General features: G+C 32.1%; 1 protein-coding gene across 9 annotated transcripts in view; it reads right to left on the bottom strand.

Annotated features, from left to right (window-relative positions):
• Nucleotides 1–25,410, bottom strand: part of Csnk1g3 (casein kinase 1 gamma 3) — a 115,243-nt gene that overhangs the window by 59,223 nt on the left and 30,610 nt on the right. For 8 of the 9 annotated variants that reach the window (XM_076856682.1, XM_076856684.1, XM_076856686.1 and 5 more), the window contains exons 3-6: nt 22,231–22,271; nt 17,961–18,030; nt 3,796–3,944; nt 1,859–2,093 (exon numbers count right to left, since the gene is read on the bottom strand). In XM_076856682.1, the coding sequence (XP_076712797.1) occupies nt 1,859–2,093; nt 3,796–3,944; nt 17,961–18,030; nt 22,231–22,271 (495 nt within the window). The remainder of the gene's footprint in view (nt 1–1,858; nt 2,094–3,795; nt 3,945–17,960; nt 18,031–22,230; nt 22,272–25,410) is intronic. The other variant, XM_076856691.1, reaches the window with a different exon arrangement.

Below are 25,410 nucleotides of genomic sequence, written 5' to 3'. Positions count from 1 at the left end.
ACAAATGTTATAGTCCTAGTAAACTTGCTTTACAAAGTTGTATCATTTGGCAATTTGAAGCTACTTTCTGAGTATAGTAGGCCTCTAAAAATGAGTGAATGAGTCTGTTAACAAAGGAAAATACAAATATAGAAAAGGAAAAAGAATTATAAATATGGTTAGGTAAAACTACTTTATTATGATAAATTAAAATCAGAAGTATCAGTATAAACTTGACATTTTTAATAGGTATTAATATATATATATATATATGTAGGCATATTTATGTATATGTATATGTACATGTACACATATACACACAATATTTCTTAGTTCTGCTTCAAAAAGAGCCTATCAGCAAAACAAACCATAGCAATGAGCATATCCAGGAGACAAATTTTGGTTTCTAAATACTACCATTATTCAATAAAAGGAACTAGAACTTCTTAGAGAAATGGTTCATGATGAGGTTAGAGCAGAGAAACCACAAGATGAATCTGGAAGTATTTTTTGCAACCAGAAAGTAAGGAAATGCTCAAAGAATCATGAGAACATGACAAGAGGAACCAGCTTTAAGAAGCAACCAGTGGCCAAATCTGAGACTCTAAGCATCAAAATAAATAATGATCATAATGCATTTGACACATAACACATTAAATAAGAACTCATAAGTCCATACAGATATAAATCAATAAATGAGGGAAAAGGAAAAGTTTGTACTTATATTCAAATGTCAACTATTAAATATGCAAGGAATGACAGAAAATTATCAGTACATGCTAAATGTGGGTAGAAGTTTGGGGCTGGCGTTGTGGCTCAGTGATAGAGCATTCACTAGCATGGGAGAGGCACTGGGTTTGATCCTCAGCACCACAAAAAAAGATAAATAAATAAAGGTATGTGTCCATCTACAATTAAAAATATTTTTTTAAAGTTTGATAAAGAACATATTTACATAATCTCAAAGGTTTATTTGAAAATAGTGTTTAATTACAAAGTGAAAATAAGAAGCTTTTAGTGGATAAACTCATCAGATACCACCCTAAAGAAGTGATCAAAGCTACTTAGAACTAGCTGCATTATGATTAGATCCTGAGCCCCAACTTGATACACTGAGAGCACATCACTTCTGTATTTGTAATAAAAGTGCATACCAAAATCTAATTATAGAGAAAAACAGATCCAAATTGAGAACATTCTAAAATAGCCTGTGTTCCTCAAAAATAACTTGAAGAAAGTCCAAGGAATTCTCCAGCTGAAAAGACTGGTGATATAACAAATTATTTAATTATGATATTAGATACTACACCAAGAAAAAGAAAAACTACAAAAACAGTGAAATGTTAGTAATAATTTTTACTCTTCTTACAAATAAGAAATTCCCTTAAAAGTTTAAGAACTTAGCAGAAGTCATATTATTAGGATATAGTTAAGCCAGCATTAGAAGCCAATTCTGCCCCCTCTAGAGGATATGCTTGCTGTTTCCCTGGCTAGCCATATAGAAAAGCTACAGTCTTAATAAAAAATTTCATATGCAACAAATTCAATTAAAAGTAGACATTTACTCATATTCTTTAATTGAATATCATATGTATATATGCAGACCCCTAACTGTATCCAAGTTGAACATCTCAAGTTACAGGGTGGAAAACAGATAAAATGAATGTAACGAAATCTGTCATTCATTTACTCTATGGCACTTACTTTAAAAGTATTATTACAATATAAATGAAAGTAAACTCTAATTGTACATGATAAGTGAAAATCACAATACAAACTATGGTAAATAGCAAATAAAGGAACCATAATAACAAACATAAATATATTGTGAGCATAGCTGCTGAATTCAAACATCCATACTTACTAAAGGTACACATACCTTTTCCTAAATGTGTGTTTATGCTCATATATCTAGCTGTTCCTGTAAGGCTCTTGTGTTCTCTGTAGGGTATATGTTTCTTTGTCTCTGGATCAATGTATTCCTTTGCCAAACCAAAATCTATTATATGAATAACTTGCTGGGTTTTGTTTCCTGGTCGTCCTATTAAGAAGTTCTCAGGTTTTACATCTCTGTATATCAAGTTCTTTGAATGAACATATTCCATGCGAGAAATCTGGGTTAAAGAAATAAAGAAGAGGAATTTTATTTTAGGTTTTGATTAACATAAGAAAAAACTAGAGATAAAGGCAAGAGAGAATAATCACAATGAAAACAAAAAAAAAATTATTTCAACACTTTAAAAGCAAGATATGTCTATAATTACTCAAATGTACATATATATAACCAATTATGATTTTAAATGTTTGCCCTTACTATTATGGTCACTGATGAATGAAAGTGTTCAAATTTTATGAATTCTTTGCATATCAGCAAGTTTGATTCAATCAACATTAACAGAGGATACTGTCTCATAAAATCAAAAAGCTTTACTGATTTAAAAAAAACCAAAAAACTTGAACTCAGAAGTATTAACAGACATACCCCTAAGGCTGCACTATTCTTCCTCAGTTCAATAAGAGGGCAACTTTTGTTTTTTTCCTGGTACTGAAGAACACACCCAGGGTCACTCTCCCACTGAGCTACTCCCCCAGCCATTTTTATTTTTTGAGACAGGGTCTTCTAAATTTTCCCAGGCTGACCCTGAACTTTCAATCCTCCCACCTCAACCTCCCAAGCATCTGGAATTATAGGCATGAGCCACTGCATCTGGCTATAATAATCAAGCAACTTTTATAATTATACTAAAGAAATGCAAGTGTTTAAATTGTTCAATTAAAAACAACAATAAAGTCAGGCAACATTCAGTATTTCTTTTATATAACATTTATATAACGTTTTTATTTTCCTAGGTATTAAACACTTAAAAATAAAATCTTGAAACTAGAAAATTTGGGAATCCAAATCTAATAATATATTACATTTATATTAACTGTTTTATAGGCCATCAAAATATATTTAATATACAAAGTATCACAAAATAAAACACTACAAATAAGAAAATTTTAAAACCTTTCATTTAATAAGGATCATGGTTAACAATGCAATGCAAATATACAGTCATACAAATTCTAGTTTGTTTATTACTTTGGATTATATAAGATATAATATTCTAAGATCCAAGCTTTTCATTAACAATACATATGAGCATATTCCAGGTCATAAACATTCTGTTAGTACATGCTTTAACTGCATATTATTTTATGGCTATTAACAATTTACCCAACTTATCTTGTTAATTTTGCACATTTGTGTTGTTCCCATTTTTTAGTACCAATCTTTGCACATCAAACTTTAAATACATCTGAACACTTCCATATGATAAATTTGTAGAAGTAGAACTAATAAGTCAAACAAAAAACAATTTTAAGACTATTACAGCATACTAATATTGGCATTTATTTCAAAACTGTCTCAATATCATCCTCTGAATTGTTTTCCCATACATTCCCTGAAATTTAAATAATCAGTAAGACACTCAATAGTTTATTTCTTATTAATTCATTAAAATTTATTACCAAAAATCCATGTTTGTGAGGGCATTATTTCAGTATTCACCTTAAACAAGAAAGAGTACCATAAACAACTAACAAAGTAAGCATTCTGTTCTTAAAGATACCAATTTTCATACAAATGAATGCACTTGACAGTTACAGCCATTCTAGAAAGGCCATATGAAAGTAGAAACATTTGTGTTAGGTGAATCAAATGCTCCCAAAATAATGTCACAAAACTTTAATATAAGTTTTCATTTAAAATTTGTAACTAACAAAACACATAACTTTTCAAACAACTCCAAAACACCCTGCTTTACTTACCAGTTGTATAGCTATCATGAGAACTGTTTTAAGAGAAAAAGTTCTGTCACACAAGTCAAACAAGTCTTCCAAACTAGGTCCCAGCAGTTCCAGCACCATAGCATTGTATTTACCACAAGGGCCAAAATAGTAAACTTGAGGTATACCATCTACAGGAAAAGAAAAGTCATTTAATGATTTCATCATCTTAACTATTAAGCCTTTCTTCCTAGGAAATCAATAAACATTTTTTTTTAATTTTATACTTTCAAGAACTACAGCAGTATCTTTACTTTTTCCAGATATTAAATAAACTTTTCCTGACTGAACTTCTACACCCTTCCCATACCTTCTCTTTCAGTGTTCACATTGAAAATTATTGAATGGCATTTTAAATAATACTTATTGCATTACTGAATGACATTATAAATAATACTTTATTGTCTGTCTCTCCACCATCTCATACATTAGGCTTTCCTAGCTTTATATTTCCATGGCCTAGAGAATGCTCAGAGCATAGGAAAAAATCCATTTTTATTGAACAAGGGAGTCACTACTGTCTTTAATAACCCTGTGACAGACAGACTGCTAAAATGACCCACCAGATTCCCAACATCTGGTGTACAAGTACTCTTCCTTTGAATGTGGCATGATTTCTAGGATTTCACTCTAATATTCTAGCTAGGTTAAGTTTGCTTATTTATATACATAGACACATACAATCACTCACACACACACACACACACACACACACACACACACAACACGAATAAAATTAATGTCCCTATAAGTTGACATTCGTCAATCAAAAGGCAGAGTATCTTGATAAGTCTGGCCTAATCAGGTTAATCCTTTAAAAAGCTCTAGAATCATAGATATTAAAAGGAGCAAAGAAAGGCTCTCCTGATGGCCTTAAGAAAGTAAACCACTCCTGTTGGCCTTAAAAAAGCAAACCATATTGTTGTGGAAAGAGTCATATGCCAGGGAAAAGCCTCTAGCAACTGAGGGCCTTGATCCTATAGCAATGAGAAGCCGAATTCTAGCAAAAACCATCAAGCTTCTTAGAATGTTGTTTGAAAGAAAAATTATACAACATATTTCACATTTCTACACCTTCATCTTTACTTCTAAGTAAATCTGTATAAGTTTTGATGAGGGGTAAATGAACTTTTTTCTTTTACACACATATCAAGGACATGCTGTGGCTGAAGTGAATTGATAATGTTGTGCAAAGGATAGTTGTCACCAACTCATTTCTTTATGGTCCATAACGAAATAAACATTTTTGTATATGATTAATTCTGTAAAAAGATGCATGTTCAAAAGATCTATGATATAGAGATATCTAAGATGTCTTGTAATCTTAATCTAATATACTTTAGATATTTTAATTTTTTTTTCTTAGGGAAAACATTTAGTATAGTGCAGAAAAATCCTTCATGATATTTTCATGAAAGGTTACATAACTTTTCAAACCTAAACATAAAATTTGTTATAGAAAATTCTTTAAACCAAACATTTTAATCTAGGACTTCAATTTGATTTGTTCCTTCAATCTAGTTTTTTGTGGCCCTTAGAAACAAACAAAAAAAAAAATCCACTGCTAATATAGCAATAAAAATATTTTGGGTTAAAAAAAAAAAATCAAACCAACAGGCTTAGAACTGAGTTCCATATCAGATCATAGGCCACACTCTCACCTTAAACTGACAATCCAGCTAGGCCATGCCTGGACTCCTGACCCATGAAAATTGTGATATTAAAAAGTCCCTTGGTTTTAAGATACTGAGTTAGTAATGATTCATTGTGCAGCCATACAAAATAACACACACTCCAAACATAAAGCCTAAATGCCCAGAATTCACCTGTATTTTAAGAGCAGATTTCCAATAATCTAACATATAGCAAGTAATCAATTTACCTTAACAATTCATTTATCTATTTATTTATCACAAGAAAAATGAAGTTCCTCTACCACAAATGTCTGAAAAAATTTCAAATAATTTTTTTCCCAGTAACTTTAAAAGGGAGAAAAATCTTTCTAAAATACAATTTCTAAAACTTCCCTTTCTTTTTAATAAGAAATTTGGGAAACATGGATAAATTCTTGTTGATGACCCTATCATTTTGAATATAAATTACTGAAAGCACCAGAATAGAACATACCAAAATAGAAACCAGGACAACTAGGTTATTAGTCTAGCCTGGCGTTCTCCAACTCAGTTGTGTGCCTGGCTTGCCACTCAACCTCTCAAGTTGGCCTGTAGTGGTAGTCTGGATAAGACTAGTATATTTCAATGCAAACATGAGTTAGGCAGCACAACATCTGGGGGCTAGAAAGAGAGACAATATTGTACAGCAGGGATAGAGGAAACAAGTTCAAGCTATACACATAATCCCCTCTTCAGAAACTGAAACACTGATATGTTCCCATGTGTATTTGTCAATACCTCTGCAAACACACCAACATATTTACACACATACACATACACATGCACACACCCAAATCCCATACTTTGTTCCATTTTCCCTTAGCACCTGGAACCACAATCTTAGTATAAGCCACTCCTACAATAGCCAGTCTCATCAGATGTGTCAAATCCACCCCTCAAGTGTGAAAATGCACAGAAAAGTTTCAGAAATGGTGAGAGGCTCACTAAAGTTTATTCCAATTCTGATAGCTTATTTTTACTATGTATATTCATTACGAGCTGAAACTCATAATTAAAACTTATAAACAGCACTCAACTACTAGAACTTTTCAACAGCTCTTGGCTATCAAGCCTTTAAAATTCTTTCCACAATGCTTTTTCTCCCCCTCCATGCCACTGGAAGTTATCAGTTTTTATGCTGTCAATTTAACAACCTCTAATAACTCATTTCCACTCTTTAGTTTGTTGCTTCTGATCTGCAGGTACAAGGAAACCAGATTATCAAAGCTTGCTACAATTATATGTAGAATTTAAAATTAACAGGTTTTGAAGTTCTTTCATGAAAGGACTGTCATAGGGCTTCTCTAATTCCTTCTGAGTCACCACTTATTTCCTAAAAAAAGTGATTGAGAAATAATCTCTGAATAAGGTAACTATAGACTTTTAGTTTATTAAATGACTGAATTTTTTTCAAATGTTTTTAAAGATTCCAAAAAAATGGAAAACCGCTTAGAGATCTCACTATTTTAATTCAATGGTGCTTTAAATAAAAAGTACAGGGGGCCACTATGTGGAGGTCAGACTCCTGCAACAGACCCCAAATGAATTTACTAAAAGTCAAAATGGAGTCACCTGTGCTAAAGTTCAACATCACTAAAGGAAATCAAGCTATTTATCTGAACTTTTAAGAAACCAGGAAAAATGAGAGAAAACAACCAAATGTCTCAAAGGCTAGTTTCAATCATCAGGATAATGATAATGAAGTTCCCTCTGCTTTAATCCTTACAAAAAAGCAGCAGCATAAAGTAACCTCAGGGTTTTTGTTTTGCTGTTCTAGGGATTGAACACAGGGCTTGGCATGTTAACAGGCAAGCACTCTACCACTAAGCAACATCCCCAGACCTTTTTAAAATTTTATTTTGAGACAGGGTCTCCCCAAATGGTCCATGTTTGGCATCAAATTCATGATCCTCCTTCCACAGCTTCCAACCTGCAGAGTAGGTGGATTACAGGTATATGCCACTGCACCTGGCTCAGTAATCTGGTGTTAACCAGTTATGTTTCTATTGTTCTGTCTTTCTGTCCCCAAAGCCCTACAAAAAATAAATAAATAAATAACTTCGAAATGATCAATCTTCTTTTTGTCCTTTGTTTCTGCTTTTTTTTCAGCCCTTCTCTTCTATAAAACCCAACTCTTCTGCTCAGCTCTTCAGAACACTTTATTCTGTTTTAAGGAAAGTATTGCAGGACTCTGGAATCAAAAATAAAGCCAATTAAGATCTTTACACTATCCTGCTGTATATCCTGTGTCCCCTGACAAGTGCATAAAACAAATAAAAAGTATGCTTGAGAATGAACAAAGAGGGTTGGGGATGTAGCTTAGAGGTAGAACACTTGCCTAATAAATGCAAAGCCCTGGTTTCACTCTCCAGGACCTAAAAGAAAAAAATAAGAGAGGATGGACAAAGAGACCCTATTACTTCAAGGAAGATGTCAACAAAATTATTTGTTACCAACAATAGCTAATAATATTCAAGCTTTCAAGCAATAATTAGAGTTGTACAAAATTTTTATCTGCCAAGGTAGCTTTGACAGCTTCCCAACTTACAAACTTGTTCTGATGAAACTGTAATGATATTAACTATTTTGATTTGAGTAATAAAACATCAATATTTGAAATATATGCATAACTCAGTGAACCAGTATCTTCCAAAAGACAATGCACACAAGTTACATGCATGGATAAGTGGTCCAAAGTACAATGGATTTTAATATAAGTAGAAAAATTTTTTTGATAAGGCTTCTCACTCTACATTATAACTCACTTGTAAGAAACTCCCATTTTCAAGTTTTGGTATAGTACCGAACAGTATACATAATTTAAAGACTTATTAATCAAGGTTGACAAATCATGGGTTGAAGTGTTGGTGAGAATATGAATTAGGTTTGAAGGGAAATTATCCTTTGCTTTTCAAAGTAAGCAAAAGTATGCACACAATGATTTTCAAGCTGTATTGTTCCTTGGAGTTGAAAAAAAGAACTGGCAATTACCTAAATATCCACCAATGCTAGACTAATTATATAAATGAATTATACCAAACCCATCCGGTGGAATACAATTTTAACAGTCTTCAGAGAGAACTGTGAAGAACAAACTGCTGCTATTTACATCTTATAATACTACTGATTAAATGTGTTATTCAAAATACAATCAGGTATTACTTTTTAAATAAGATATTTTAATGTTGTGTGTGTATAAACTCATCAAGCCTCAGCAATTTAGTGAGGCTTTCAGTAACAGTGAGACCCTGTCTTCAAAAAATGAAAAGAACTAGGGATGCAGCTCAATGGTAAAGTACCCCTGGGTTAAATCCCCAATATAAATAAATAAATAAGAAGATAAAATTTAAAAATCCTGAGACCCAAACTTTTGAGAACTGTTGTCCTAGCTGTAAGTGCAGATATGAACAAATAGGTACAGTGAGTTATAGACTTGGCAAGAATCTTTTTGTTAAAATAATACAATACCCACATGTAGTTATAAAATTTTACCAATTACCCCAAATAAAAGAAATCAAATCTCCTTACTGGAGAAATAAGCAACATCATTTCTATGAAAATTCTATTATACATTTAGAAATTATTCTAAAATTCAAAGATAAAAAATAACACCACTTACAAACAAGTAAAAGTGTAATACTGCAAAAATTAAAAAGAATTTAGTTTATTATCCTTTTGGGACTAAATAATTATGGAAAAAATGACTATTATTCTTAAACAACTCCAATGCACAATGTTATAAGCCTTTTTTTTCTTGCAACATGCAAAAGTACATTTAATGCAAAAATAAATATGAAATTACCATATTTTTCATGGTTTTATACATTCTATCTTTTTAATATTGCATTAAAAATTTTTAAATAATTCAGTATTTAAGAAAAGTTAAGTCCCTCATTACAATTTAGATACCCTGTTAAAAAGCATGGTTTATTTTTTTAAGATTCTTCTTGGTAAATTACTGAAAAATATAACACCTACCATACAACACACATTATAGTCTTAATGACTATATCATATAAACCAAACTTCTTTCTTATTGACAATGCATGGCATTCTTTAAATGTATACATTCTCTATAAACTACAACTTTGACAGAAAAACTTCATATTCTTTACTATGATGCTAGTACCATAGTAACAATAAACATGTATATTTACCTATAAATTTGTCAATTTTAGCAACAAAACTTATAGAAATTCCCATAGAGACCCCAACAAAGAATTAGAAATATTACCCATTTTCAAAATGTGACAACTAAGACAAAGGAACTCTTAAGAATTTGCTACATAAATATTGGTTATCTAGGCTGAGTACATTTATATAATGACTAACCCACCCATATAGTATTCTTCATGATTTTTAGAAATACTAAAATACAATAGGCATTATTCCAATAAATCACTTACTTTCATGCTTTTTACAATATTTCTTTTGTTTTATCACACAGAATCTTATAAGATATAGAGAGACAACAAAATTTTTATAAAGTGGTCTGAGAAATTTAATCATGCAACGCTGAACAAAATGAATTTTAGGTATTACTCAAAATGTTTATAAGGCTTGAACTATTACCCACAATCCTTCTCAAAAGTAAGTAATTTGATAAAATTTCCATACATTATTATTATTATCTTGATTTATCATTATCTTGACAATGCAAGAAGGTAAAGAGAAGAAATGATCAGGTTATGACAACATTAATTCAATCAGTGAATTGATCACCTGATGGAATTAATTGAGTGGTAGCTGAAGACAGGTGGAGTGTGGCTGGAGGAGCTGGGGCATTGGGGCGTGGCTTTGAGGTATATATTTTGTATCTGGCCAATGGAGTACCTCTCTCTGCCTTCTGATCGTCATGTGAGCTGCTTCCTTCTGCCATGATGTTCTGCCTCCCCTCAAGCCCTAAAAACTGGAGCCAGCTGTCTATGAACTAAGACCTCCGAAACTGAGTCCCTAAATAAACTTTTCCTCCCCACTATAGTTGTGCTGGTCTGGTTTTCAGTCACAGCAATGAAAAAGCTGATTAAAACAATTATGGAATTAACAGAAAGAAGTAAAGAGTCTTAGAAAAAAAATTAACTAGAGGTGTCCAAAACATGTAGGGATGGAATCAAAGTAAAACATGTAAAACATGTAAGATACACAAAAATCCTCACATTTTTAGCAAGACACAAATCAAGGGGGAGTGGAACCTGTGTAAAAAAGGAAGAGAGGTTTTTCTAACAGCTCCGAGAAGGCAATACTATAAAGTTACAATTTTAAAAACAGCCACTGCTGCTATCATTTAATCACTGTTTTGAACTATACAATTCAAGAACCCCTCAAAAAGTCAGGCTACTAACTTAAGAAATTATGATTTAATGTTTGCACAATCCTTTGGGGGGAAGGGGTGGGGTACCAGGGATTAAAACCAGGTGCTTAACCACCAAACCACATCCCCAGCCCTTTTTTTGTATTTTATTTAGAGAGAGGGTCTCACAGAGTTGCTTAGGGCCTCACTAAGTTGCCAAGGCTGGCTCTGAACTCACAATCCTCCTGCCTCAGCCTCCCGAGCCTCTGGGATTACATGTGTAATTACCACCACACCCTGCCTTGTCTGCATGATCTTGAGGAATATTTTTAATATCATTTCTATATAAGAGATTTTCTAAGAATCTTTACTTTTTCAGATAAGAAATAACTATAACAGAAAAAGTTATTTTACTTCCTATGATAAAAAGGAATTAATTAGGGCTGGGGTTGTGGCTCAGTGGGAGAGTGCTTGGTAGCATGCAGGAGGTACTAAGTTCGATCCTCAGCACCACATAAATGTAAAATAAAGATATTGTGTTCACTTAAAACTTAAGAATAAATATTTTAAAAAAGGAATTAATTAATTGACAAGTTTCTGCCATATAGCCTACTTCAACTTTCTGATGTCAAAGAAATAAGTTAATATAAAGAAGCATTACTCAGACTCACAGATCTTCATAACAAACTTTCCCATAAAATCTTAAAATATTTCCATGCATTTTCATGTAACATCAATAATTCAAATGCATTTTAAGCAAATAAAAATTTGTAACAATTAAAGTCTTTCTCTGGAAAGTGAATTCTTTAAATGGCTGAATTGTACAGTCCAGAAAAGTCTATATAAACCTTAATAAACTTTTTATAAAGTTTTATTATAAAACCTTCTGCATATTACCTTGGCTTACCATTTCCATTAATTTAAATATTAGCATTAATTTTCTTCTATCTCTAGTTCACTAAAATCAAGAATTAAATGTACCTAAGTATAGAATAATACAAAAAAATCAGTTAAAATACATAAAAACTTGAAATGGTATTACTTATCCAAAACTAAAATAAACTCAAATTTAATAATATTGCAATTTCACATTAAGGTTAAGATACCAAGTTTTAAACATATGATCGCAGATGTGACAAGGCTATAGCAAATCTGGAGATTATATATCACAAATTCACATATAATGAAAAAAAGACATCTATTTTCCTCATTTAACAATTTATCATTACAACTATTTACCAAGGACCTACAATTGGTATTCATTTTGCTCAGTTCCAAGAAGGAAAAGGTGAACATATCATTATCACTGTCCTCAACATAAACAAATAGTAACATATGATAAAAGAAAAATAAAAGTACATTTAAAATAATATCTGATCAAAGTAAAAGCCCCTTTTCTGAAGAGCAACAAACAGATGTCAGAAAATGCACTTCAAACTGAGTGACATTTAGCTCAGGGTTAAAGAAGGAAGGAATTCACTGGGAAAGAAAGATATTCCAGAAAGGAGAATATAGACATGTGAAATAATATTGTTCAAATAATAATAAATTGAATGCAACTAAAAAGTAGATAGTAAAAAGAGGAAGAAATCTGGTCTCTATGCTAAATGATGAACTCCTATGAAGAGGTGTAAGGAAGAAGAAGGTTAGATGTACAAAAGGAAGTCAATTTAAATAAAAGTGACAATGGGGACAAAAAGAAGAGAATGAAATCAAGAGGGATTCTGAGACAGAACTGACAGAACATTTTGACTATCCCAACAGGCCAAAATCACTGAAGAGACTAACATTTCAGCTTGAATGGGTGTGCAACTCATAAAATTTGGTAATCCAGAAGACCAAACAGGTCTATTGGAAGAGAGGAAAATCACTGGAAGGTGAAAAGAAGATAAGAGTTCAGTTCTAGGTACACTGAACTTCTGATTCCAGTAGAGACATTCGTGCATAAAGGAGACAAAGAATTGGAACTTGTCTTTATACAGATGTTCATTTGATCCTCTCTTCCCTCGCTCTTATTACAAAAGATCCTAGACTGTAAGAAGAAAGTTACACACAAAGGATAGGAGGCTGAGCAGTTATGCCAATCCTACGATTGCCTGCCCCACAACTCCTTATTTATTTTCTTATGTAATTAACTTTATTTGTTTAAGCTACTTGTATCACAATTTTTGTCACTAACAGTCAAATCATTCCTACCCAACACAATGGACCCCATAGCTTCATCCTCAATCCTTTACTCTTATCCATCCCTGTACTCTCCCAAGGAGATCTTGTACATTCCCTTTGCTTTCAAAACCATCTCGGTGCTGATGATTCCCAAATCTAGAATTTCATTTTACTTAGGGAATGCTAAGTAGATGTGAGAAAACAAGATTATTTAGTACATTAAATTTGCTATCACAGAAAGTGACAATGGAATAAAACAATATTCTCATCCTTAGCTAAAGCTAAGTAATGTAAGTCATTCCTTCATATGCACACTGAAAACAAACTTTTGATCAAATATAACAGATTCAGTAAATAAAAAAAAAAAAAAAGAGGGATGTTTCCAGGGATGCTAAGTGAAAGGAAAATTAGACACACGAACTCACAGGAGGACTAAAACTCAGACAGAACCAAACAAATTGTTTACTTTTTCACAGATACCTCACTAAATAATTCTAAATAAATTTTTCCTTTTAATTTGTTCTTTACTATGGCAAAATCCATAACATAAGTTTATCATTCTAATCATTTTAAATGTACAGTTCAGTGGCACTAAGTACATTCACATTGTTGTATAACTATCACCATTATCAATCTCCAGAAATTTTTCATCATCTTAAACTAAAACACCCTTTAAACAATAATTTCCATTTTTATTCTCCCATAAGCTCTACCATTATAATTTCTGTCTGTATGCATCTGTCTACTTAGGTACCTCAAGAAAGTGGAATCATAGAGTATATGGCTTTTTCTGACCAGCCTCTGCCACTCAGCAAAACATCCTTAAGGTGCATCTATATTGTAACATGTCTCAAAAATTCCTTTCCTTTTTAAGGTTGAATAATATTCGACAGAAATTATGCACCACATTTTTCTATCAACAGATATCTGACTTGCTTACAGCTTTTGGCTACTACAATACTGCTATGAACATGGGTGTACAATTATCTGTTGCAGTCCCTACTTTCAATTCTTTTACATATGTATCCAGAAGTGGAATTTCTAAATCAAATGGTAGTCTGTTTAATTTACTGAGGAACCACCAGTTTTCCATGGTGGCTGCACCATTTTATAATTCCCACCATTAATGTACAAGAATTCCAAATTCTCCACATCCACACTAATACCTGCTGTTTTCTAGTTTTAGTTTTGTTTGTTTAGTTGCTATACTGAAGTGGGTGAAGTGGCATCTCAATAAGATTCTGAGTTGCATTTCCTTATTTATTAGTGATGCTGAGTTAAAGTTCCTTGCCCATTTTTTAATTGAATCGGTTCTATTTTTGTTAAGTTTTAGGAATTATTTATATATTCTGCATATTAATTAAGTATAACTTTAATATATTTTTAAAGACAATGCTAACAAGCAAGTTATCAAAATAAAATATTATACTGCATGATTTATAGGTTGAAATTGCTTGAAAAGGCTCATATATGATTAAGAACAATCTGAAAATATAATCATTCCAGCTATCAATTCCAAAATAAAATTGTTTTGATCACCAGTTCTCCCAATTAAGCACTCTTGTTTTTCTATAAGGTTCACATAAGTACTTAAACGTATTTTTTGTTTTTATTTTTTAACTTCACAACTGATATAAATAAAAAAAAATATTCAAAATTCTTGTGACTCATGAAATATTCAAAAATATCACATTTATCATAGTTTCACAGCCACTATGATATACATCTTCTGGCAATACAATTCACATTTCAATCTATAGAAATAATACCATGGCAGCAGGAAACCTCCTTAAGTATAAAAGCTACCCAATAAAGGGTGGTACCTGCACCTGTGCTACACAGTAGTCCTATGGTATGTGACTGCAAAAAGATATATAAATGTATGTTTAATTTTTATTATAACAACCTCTGACATAATTTAAAGTTAAAATGGGTGAATAATAAGATACTAAAAGTATACTTTTATTACAATACAACTAAATTCCAAATTGACTTATTTATTCTTATCAAATTAAACCATTTTCTAAATAAAAGTTCTACTACTTTAATAGATAGAACTATGTGTTTTTATCTTCATAGTACCCAATCTGCCTTTTTTTTTTTAAAGAAAGAGTGAGAGAGAGGAGAGAGAGGGAGAGAGAATTTTAATATTTATTTATTTATTTTTTTTTTAGTATTTGGCGGACACAACATCTTTGTCTGTATGTGGTGCTGAGGATCAAACCCGGGCCGCATGCATGCCAGGCATGGCGCGCTACCGCTTGGGCCACATCCCCAGCCCCCCAATCTGCCTTCTAACAGCACCTCAATTTCCCAATAGACAACCATTGTTACCAATCTCAGTTCCTAAGGTCCAGGTAGTTCCTGGGATGTGCACAAAACCTCACTTTGGGCAAGCAAATTCATAGTGACTCAAACAAAGGAAGAATGGGACTCAATATAAAACAGTAAAATTTAGTCCTAGCATTTTTGCTGGAGAATTTTTTTTTTTTTTTAAAAAAAGGATGTTTTTATAATTGCTAAGCCTAGTCTATGATGGCTACCTTTGCCATCTTTAAGCAGAGGCAACCAGACAGTGGAGCTTATATATACAAAGAACAGTAAATCATAAATAGTCAAGATACTGATGACAGTGTTTGAAACCCTGGATAAAGCAATGTCGCATAGTGTAGGTTATTTCCTGGAATTTTCAGCATATATGTCAATAAATTTGTGTTGTTTTCTTCTTTTCTACTTAACTTCTTACATGACAGCCCTAATTAACATGTATGGATTTACATACAATTAGTTTAATCGCTGTAACTTAAAACTCATTTGTCAGTGTTAATTCTGGTAACCAAGGTCCTGCTACCATGTGGATGTAGAGTGTCTTCCAAAAGCCCATCTATTAAAGGTTTAATTGCTAGCCTGTGGCACTACTGAAAGATGGTAAAATCTCTACCACAGGGCCTAGTAGAAGAAAGTTAAGTCAGTAGAGATGTGCCCTTGAAGGAGATTTAGGACCTGGCCCCTTCCTCCCTCTCTCTTTGAATCCAAGCTGCCACAAGCACAACAGAATTCCTCCATGGATGTACTCCTGCCATGATATATTACTACTGGCACAGAACCAAAATATCAGGGTCAACTGACCATAGACTGAAACCATGAACTAAAATAAATCTTTCCTCCCTATAAATTAATTACCTCAGGTGTTCTGTCATAGCAACATGGAAAGCTAACAAAGGCCTGTTTGTATCAGACTTAAAAATGCATTATACAAAGCCTATTGTTGGGTAGGGGATGCTCAGTGATAGAGTACTTGCCTAGCAAGTGCTTGGCCCTGAATTTAATCCCCAGTACCACGAGAACTTAAGGTGGGTAGGGGAAGAAAAGGAAGAAGAGAAGTAGTAGTAGTAGTAGTTGTTGTTGTTGTTGTTTATAGTATTAGATGCTTTAACACAAAATTTTAAACTTGTTGTCCCTGCAATAACTCATTTGTAAAGTTTTACTCTTATAAAAAAAAACACAAATCTCTATACTATATGAAGAAATAGACAGCTCTACAAAGCTTACAAAAGAATACATGATAATAATAATAATAATAATAATGTAAACAAGCTTACAAAAGAATACATGATAAAAATAATAATACATAAAAATTCCATTTTATTAAATCTGGGGAAACAAAATGCCCTACCTACATTATTAAAAAAAAAAAAACTGTACAAGTAAATTTATTATGATTAAAAGAATAAGAGTACACAAAACTAGAGCTGTGAAAAGCTTTAACAGAAGAAATATAAGGTACAGTACAAAATGTTTCCATTAATTTTTTCCAATGACACAAAATATTTATTTTCACTTGAATCCAAAGTTTATATAAAAATATACTTCTGTTAGTTTCTCAGTTACTGTGACAATTAATAAAAGACTGATGGCTTAAAACAACAGAAATGTATTCTTTGAAAATCTAGATAGCAGAAGTCTGAAATCAGTCTCAAGGGGCTGGCAAGGCCACGCTCTCTTTATAGGCTCCAGGAGATAATCCTAAATGCCTCTTCCAAGAAAGACTTCATAGCTACAAGCATTCCCTGGTTTATGGAAGTATCAGTCCATCTTTCCCCCATGGTCACATTGCCCTCTACTTTTCTGTGTATATAAAATAACTCTCTGCCTTTCTCTTACAAGGATGTTGTTTGTGATCGCACTTAGGACTTGCCCAGATAATCCAAAATAATCTTTCCATCTCAAATTCCTTAATTTAATCATGTCGGGCTGGGAATGTGGCTCAAGCGCTAGTGTGCTCGCCTGGCATGCATGCGTCCGGGGTTCAATCCTCAGCACCACATACAAACAAAGATGTTGTGTCTGCCGAAAACTAAAAAATAAATATTAAAAAAAAAATTCTCTCTCTCTATCTCTCTCTCTCTCTCAAAAAAAAAAAGTTATAAAAAAAATCATGTCTACAAACTCTTTGCCATATAGTAACACTACAGGTTCCAGGGATTATCATATGACTATCTTTAATGGTACCATTTTTCAGTCTATTACAAGACCACAATAAACTTCAATAGCTATAATATTGCTCAAAAGGCTAAGAATATGGAAGCTATATGTATTTTATATTCTCAATTATTTTATAATATTCTCAATCTGTGCTAACACCAACTAAAAGCTCCCAATTTTCATATTTAAAATAAATAAGGGCCTTTCAGACTATAATAAGACAATGTCTGGTTAAGCACAGCCTCCAAGAAATGTCTCTTTTTTTAATTTTTTTTTTTTTTTTTTTTAGTTGTAGATGGACACAATACCTTTATTTTCTTTGGTTTTTTTTTTTATTATTATTTTTTTATGTGGTGTCGGGGATCAAACTCAGTACCTTCATACAGCTAGGCAAGCACTCTACCACTAAGCCACAACCCTGGCCCCTCAAGAAATGACTAAATCAAATTTAAAATACTATTCCTTGAATCTCAAGAATAACTATCATGCAATTCTATTTTATTTCAAATTTTTTAATTAATGTAAGACTTTACCTCCAGATCCTAACTGCTTGTAGAATCTGTATTCCAAATGTAGCTGTGGTGCTCTGGATTTCATGGGCTCCTAATCAAAAAACAAATGAACAAAGACATTTAAGTTAAGAGATCATTAGGCCCCAATTCCAAATGTTATAAATTTTGGTGTCAACTCATATTCTACTAGGTATTTTTCTCTAAAATTGTATCTGTATAAAAATCAACACCATGTTCAAAGTAAAATTAACTGATGTCATCCATAAATATAAAAATTGTATGTAGGTATTAATTAGATCAAACACTAGGGAATTCTATTATGTTCAACTATTTGACCCTGGAAAAAATATACACTGAACATTCATGACTAAGGAAATGTTGGCCCTTACACTATTTCTCCCATTCCCAGAAATTCAGCTCTGAACTGTGTATATCTGATGTAAAGGTTCTAAGTTAACATGAAGATAATGAAAAGCATGAAGAGTTGAGAGTGTACCTCAGTAGTAGAGCATGTGCTTAGCATAAATGAATGAGGCCCTGGGTTCAATTCCCAACATCCCCTTCCCCCCAAAAGAGGTAAGAAAGAGCAAAGATGGTAATATGAAAAATGTTGATAGTAACATCTTTTCAAAATTTTTTTTTATACTTACATATAATAAAACATAGTTTTAAAGTGATAGATCCATTAGTTTTGTTAATTACATATTCTCCTATAATCAACATAACAAATGATCTACAGAATATGTAAATCATCTTTTCCAAAGAGACTATTTTATTTTTATCACCCTTGGGTTAGTTTTGCCTATTGTTGGATTTCATCTAAATGATATTATACAATATAAGCTTTATACTGTATAATATCCCATTTTATACGTGTAAATAATAAACTGTTAAAAAATCAATGTTTTATAAATCAGACATTTTAATCAATGTTTTTTTAAGATTATCCCTATACACATATGCTCACAGACAGAAGCAACATAAACAGAAGTAACTAAACTTTTGAATACTATATACAACATTAAATGTGAAAATATCTGTAAGAAAAAGAAAACTGTCATAATTATACAGGAAATTTAGGCAAGAACTAATAGGAAAGTATAACAAGGTAACAGATACATACAATGTGCTTAAAACAGTGCCTTCTACGTAGTATTTTATTATCTGTAATTCTTCAGATAATAATCTAAAAGTATGTAATCTTAAGATGTACAAGATGCCAATTTATGAATAGATCTGGAGACTATCATGCTAAATGAAACAAGCCAATCTCAAAAATCAAAGGCCAAATGTTCTCTTTGATAGGTGGATACCAACACACAATAACAGTATGGGAAAGGTAGAAGTTCACTGGATTAGACAAAGGGGAATGAAGGGAAGATAGGGGGAATGGAAATAGAAAAGACAGTAGAATGAATTGAACATAACTTTCCTATATTCATATATGATAACACCACCAGTGAAACTGAACATCATGTACAACCACAAGAATGGAATTCTAGTTAGAATAAGTCATACTCTATGTATGTATAATATGTCAAAAATACACTCTACTGTCATGTGTATGTAAAAAGAACAAATTTTAAAAAGATGCCAATTTATGCAATCATAAGTGAAATTACATACAATATCCCCTAGGTAAAAAATAAAGACACATAACTGACTTGATCAACTATATTCCAGTACTTAACTAGCAATAAAATTTTATTATACCATCACATAGCAAAAGTCCCTTTACCACAGGATGACATTTTCATTATTCATGCACAACCAGCTGTTATATATTTGCAAAATCTATGAGGGTGATGGACAAGGTCAAATTGAAAAATTATTTGAAAACAAACTATCGGCATGAACTAGGATACCATTATATATTTTTTAAAAAATGTACATAGAAATACCAAACTATGGTCTAAACAATTTATGTAAAGACTTTTCTGTCCTCCCAGTATATTTTTTGGATGAACTTGAGGAAAGCATGACTAAATACCATACTTCAACCTCAAAATACTAAAGACATAGATTCTAAACATATTCCCAGTTACCACCAAGTATTCTGAGAAATTATTATATGTAAAGCTGATTGCTGTGCTTTAAAAAATGACAAAATTTTTTAAAGGAAAAAACATAATTAAAGGGATAGTGATATGCCACAAAATAAACTAAAAAGCAATGCTTGTATGTATGTGTAAGAAGACTTAAAAATGACAGAACAAATAGTTACTAAGGCATGAGAGGTATGAAGAAAACAAACAAGTACCAAATCTAAAAAATAAATGATCTAAGGTTACTACTTGATGACTGAAATAGACAAGGAAAGTAGCCTAGAGCAGTGGCTCCTGCTTTGACACATGGTTTAGCTGCCTTGGTCTAGCTGATTAAAATGATTGACATACAGGACATATTTTCTTGAATGCAGCTGCTCACTACAGGATGCTGCATCAGTAACACAGAATACAGGCCATACCTCTATACTTACACTCTACCCCCTCAAACCCAAAACCATAAAATGTCTAGACTCAAGAACATTGGCCTTGAACATGGAAAGGAAGAATTCCAAAGAAAGAAAAATCAGTAGTGTCCATTCAGTTACTGTCTAGCTCCTGTATCCTGGGCCTCCTCACTATGATTCACATATAGTAACTCCTCTTATGTGTACTGATTTCACGCTCATGAGGAAACTTTAAGTTTTAATTTAGTTTTCTATGTAGATCAGCCTACAGGAAGGAAATATTATTTATACTAATTTAGGCACTTTGCACCGATAATAATAAAATATATCATTATAAATTAGAAATAAACCCTGCTGAATATTTTCATTTCTGAGAAATTAACTGTGAGAATGTAAATCCAACTCTAGAAACAGAAACAATCTTGGTATAATGACCTAATCAGATTTTATGTGATAGGTGCTAGGGGTATAACTCAGTGGTAGAGTGCTGGATTGCTGAATTCAATTCCCAGTAACACAAAATTTAATTAATTAACTAACTAACTAAAATAAGATTTTCTTTCATAATGTCAAAGAATAAACTTGAAACCAAAGTGAACTTATCAAAACAAATGCCAAATATCAACCAGCCAATCTCTCCTTATGGTGCCATAGTCTATTATACATCTTTATTTTCAAGTGAAAATAAACAGTATTTCTTACAGTGAAACTTGGTCTAGACTCACAAAGACACATTAAATAGGAGTTTTCTACTTCATCTCAAAAGTTATTCTAATTCCTCCTACTTGCCTCTTCCTCAAAAAGTCTCTCCTTTATATATTAGTTTCATATCACCCTAATAATACAAATTATATCAGCAGAGACAAGATTGGCAAAGGCAAGCAGACCAAAAAACCAAGCCATGCTAAGCCTCAGGGAAACGTGAGTGGCAAGTCAGAAGAGCAAAGTATGGCTTATAAAAATAATTCCTAGGTTCCAATTCTTCCAAAGAGATCCATCCTCTAACTATTACAGTAGCACATTCAGGACTTCAGAACCGTCCCATGAAGTCACATAAGGTGGTGCATTCCTGTCATCTCAGATACTTGGAGATACTAGGTGAATCGTGGATGCAAGGACAGTCTGGGCAATGTCATGAGGTCCTGCCTCAAAAACAACAAACCAACCCAGACTAGTCCCATGGGAGCCAGTTTTCCCTGCTATCCTACACCCACATCAAGAATTTCTGAATCCTTAAAAGTCAAACAATAGCCAGCTTTACCTGATTTATAAAATATCAATAGAAAAAGTTTCAGCAACTTACTTGAAAATATGTTTTCAAATAATGTAATTCTGAATACTTAAGGACACATTTGTTTTGTCCAAATGCTAGAATCAGGAAGAGAAATCTTGCTTTCTAATTTTTATCTAATTAAAAATGCTACCTTAAATTAAAAATTGGGTGAAAATTGGGCTGGGGTTGTGGCTCAGTAGTACAGCACTTGCCTAGCATGCATGAGGCACTGAGTTCAATCCATAGCACCACAAAAAATAAAATAAAATTATTGGGTTCATCTATAACTAAAAGAAAAAAAAAATAGAGCCAAAATTTATTCGATAAAGTTGCCAAAGTAAAAGGACTTAGTTTGTGAAGCACAGAGAAACACTAACATTCTACACAGATCAATCATGTACTTGAAGGTCATGATGATGTTAGGATTTTAGTAATGAAAAAAGCAGACTATGCATATTATTTTTCCCTTTCAAATAAACACCCAAATTATAAATGATATGAAAATGAAACATAATTAAAACATAAACAAGGAAATAATTAAGGAAAAGCAAGATATATGAACTTACCAGCTTAATTGCCACATATTCATTCGTGTATAAATTTTTCCCTTGAAAAAGAAAGAAAAAAATTTCAGTTTCTGCTAACAATTTTTTCTATATTTTTATGGGTGTACTATGCTTGAACATAATGGTGGGATTTGTTGTTACATATTCATACCTACACACAATATAACTATATAATTTGGCCAATATCACTCCCCAGTATTTCTTCTTTCCCTCCCCTCCTCCCTCTCCCTGGTCCCTTTTCCTCTACTGAGATTCCTCCACCCCTCTTCAATTCCTTTTTCCTTTTTAGTTTTCACATATGAGAGAAAACTTACAATTCCTGACTTTCTGAGTTTGGCTTATTTCTCTTAACATTATATTCTCAAGTTCTGTCCATTTTACTGCAAATTAAAAAATTTCATTCTTCATCATGACTGGATAAAATTCTATTGTTAACAAAATTTTTAAAGATATATAAATTGTACTCTGGGAAGGACAAGGGAAATAATACATTATGGGTTTTTTTATATAAAGAATAGAAATTTGTTTTCTCACAATTCTAGAGAAAATAATACATTTAAATGAAGTAAAAAGCCTTAACTATTAAGCAAAAACACCTCAACAAGAAAATATTTTAATTAATCAACTCAATAATATATTTAGCATATCACATAGTGATTAGAAAGTGATATTAATAAACATGTTATCCCATTTACAAAAATAGAAAGATTCTAATTTTGTTGTAATATTGTAGACAATTTTTTGTTTTGTTTTTTGTTTTTTTGTTTTTGCACTGGGGGTTGAAGCTAGGGGCACATTACTACTGAGCCATATCCCCTACTCTTTTTATTTTTCATTCTGAGACAGGGTCTCAGTAAGTTGCTTATGGCCTAAGTTGCTGAGGCTGGCTTTGAACTCTCAGTCCTCCTGACTCATCCTCCCGAGTTGCTGGGATTACAGACATGTGCCACTTGCACCCAGCCCTGTAAACAATTTAGAGAGTAATCAATAATCAATGCATGCTAAATAAATTTTTTAAAGTATCACTTCTATATAAAAACAGAAATATAAAATTCCTTTCCTATCCATCATCTCATTTTAAAACCTTCATTATTATGTGATATAATCTTATTGGGACTCATATTTAATCTTATTAATATATCAATATACAGAAAAAGATCTATATTAAAAATACAACAAAAAAACAAAAATTTTGTTCAGTAATCGGCTCTGAAAAACTAGTTAACAACACTTTGAGAAAAAGGGGTTATTAACACCTCGTCTTATGACCAAATTAACTCCAAAAAATATAAACTTAGACAAGAAAAAATATTTGCCATCCCAAAATATGGAAGACTTTCTAAGCATAAGATATTTTAAAAATCAAAATGTTTTATATAGATTTGGTTGAATGATGAAAAACTTTATTATAGGCAAAGAAAACGTAAATGACGAACTAAAATAGAGACTTAACATCATTAACATACAGAAAATTCTAAAAAAATTGCAATACACCTTGGCATTGGCCATAATCTAAAAAATTCCAATGGGTCAAAATCTGTAGCCTAAGGATAATGCTATGGAGAATTTGGAAGTAATAGTACATGAAAATAATCTAATATACAAATTAATGTATATCTTTACAAGTACATTTAAAAGAATAAAAATAACAAATAGTATCACATATGATTTCTGAATTTCCAATATTTTTTCTTGTAATAAAGGATAGAAAAATGACAGATTTATCTTTTTAACTGTGAAAGTAACTGGCCAAAAATCATATTTGCTACTGAGTACAGAGTAGATACTCATCGATTTCCATAGACACAATTTTTCTGCATAATACTCTTAATCTCCTTTCATATAGCAGCAATGAACGGTAGTAAAATTTCTAAGAAAATATCAGCTTCAGATATATAGCCACCTTTGTTCAACATTTTTCATACAAGTATTATAATATTTTTCTAAATTTTGTACTTATTGTATAAAAATAAGTAAAAACAAAGAGAAAAAACATTATACCTTGGTACTATTGCTGAGTAGAAGAAGTCTCATAAATTCCATATATCTGGCACAAAGTTGGAACTTTATAGACATACCAAAAGTGGCAAATCTTAAGCTCTATTTATATACTCACTGAACCCATATAAACATTTTTTAAATATTAGAGAATATTTAATATTCTTACCCAAGGTAGCATTCTAGATGTCTTCATATACATTTTCAAGAACGTATTACGCATGAAATTTTAGTTTTCCTCAAGTAAGCTTATAGTAAATAACAATAAAATAAGGAACTTAATCTCAAAGACTGGCATCTAATTAACAAATGAACAATCCTGGTTCTTGATGAAATTTGCATTTCCTCAAGATATTATCTTTTCACAATTTTTTTATATTATGTTTATTCACAAGTACACAGGGAAAAACAGAGCTTACAAGAAGTTATATTAAACACAGATCCCAAAGAATCAAAATATTCCAAATACTTCCAAAAGTATTGTGTTTGTTGGCTTTTACAGGGTCTAGCATCTACCTTTTTGCTCAGAACAGAAAGCATTAAATTCTAAAAGCATCATCTGTTTTCGAACACTGGACATTCTGCTGAAGTTGGAGGGGTGGGTCACAGTTATAAACATTAACAAATATTAAACAATATAAAAGCATTTTTGTCACCTACCATAGCCATGGTCTCACATAGTGTTTAATCAATATTTGTTTGGAAGCATGAATAAACAAATGATGCACATAAACTATGTGTATGTGTATATGGTGTGAAAGGGAGGAAATACACATATTGAAGGAATCCCGTTAAAAGAAGGCTCCCAGGTAGACTTGTGCTAATTAATTAGTTTTAATTCCATTTCAAAAGACATTTCCAATAGCGCTTTCTGTCACATTGAACTTGAAAAGATAGTTTTACCAATGTTGTGGTGCTAGGATGGTAATTATTATAGAAAACTATATTCTTCAGAAACTGCATAAATGTTTATAACAGGGACTAAAGGTATCCACCAACATCCATTCTATTCTTTCCATAATAATAAAATGCCCAAACTTGAGAATGACTACCTTACTACAGACTACATTTCCCAGCCTTTCTTTCAGTTTAGTGTGTCCATGTGACTAAGTTCTGCATATCAGTGGACAGAGGTATGTCACTCCCCACTTCCAGGAATTGATGCACATATTCCTCACTCTT

Source organism: Callospermophilus lateralis, chromosome 5 (genome assembly GCF_048772815.1).
Source record: "Callospermophilus lateralis isolate mCalLat2 chromosome 5, mCalLat2.hap1, whole genome shotgun sequence".
Taxonomy (NCBI): Eukaryota; Metazoa; Chordata; class Mammalia; order Rodentia; family Sciuridae; genus Callospermophilus; species Callospermophilus lateralis.
This window is presented reverse-complemented; position numbering and strand designations above follow the sequence as displayed.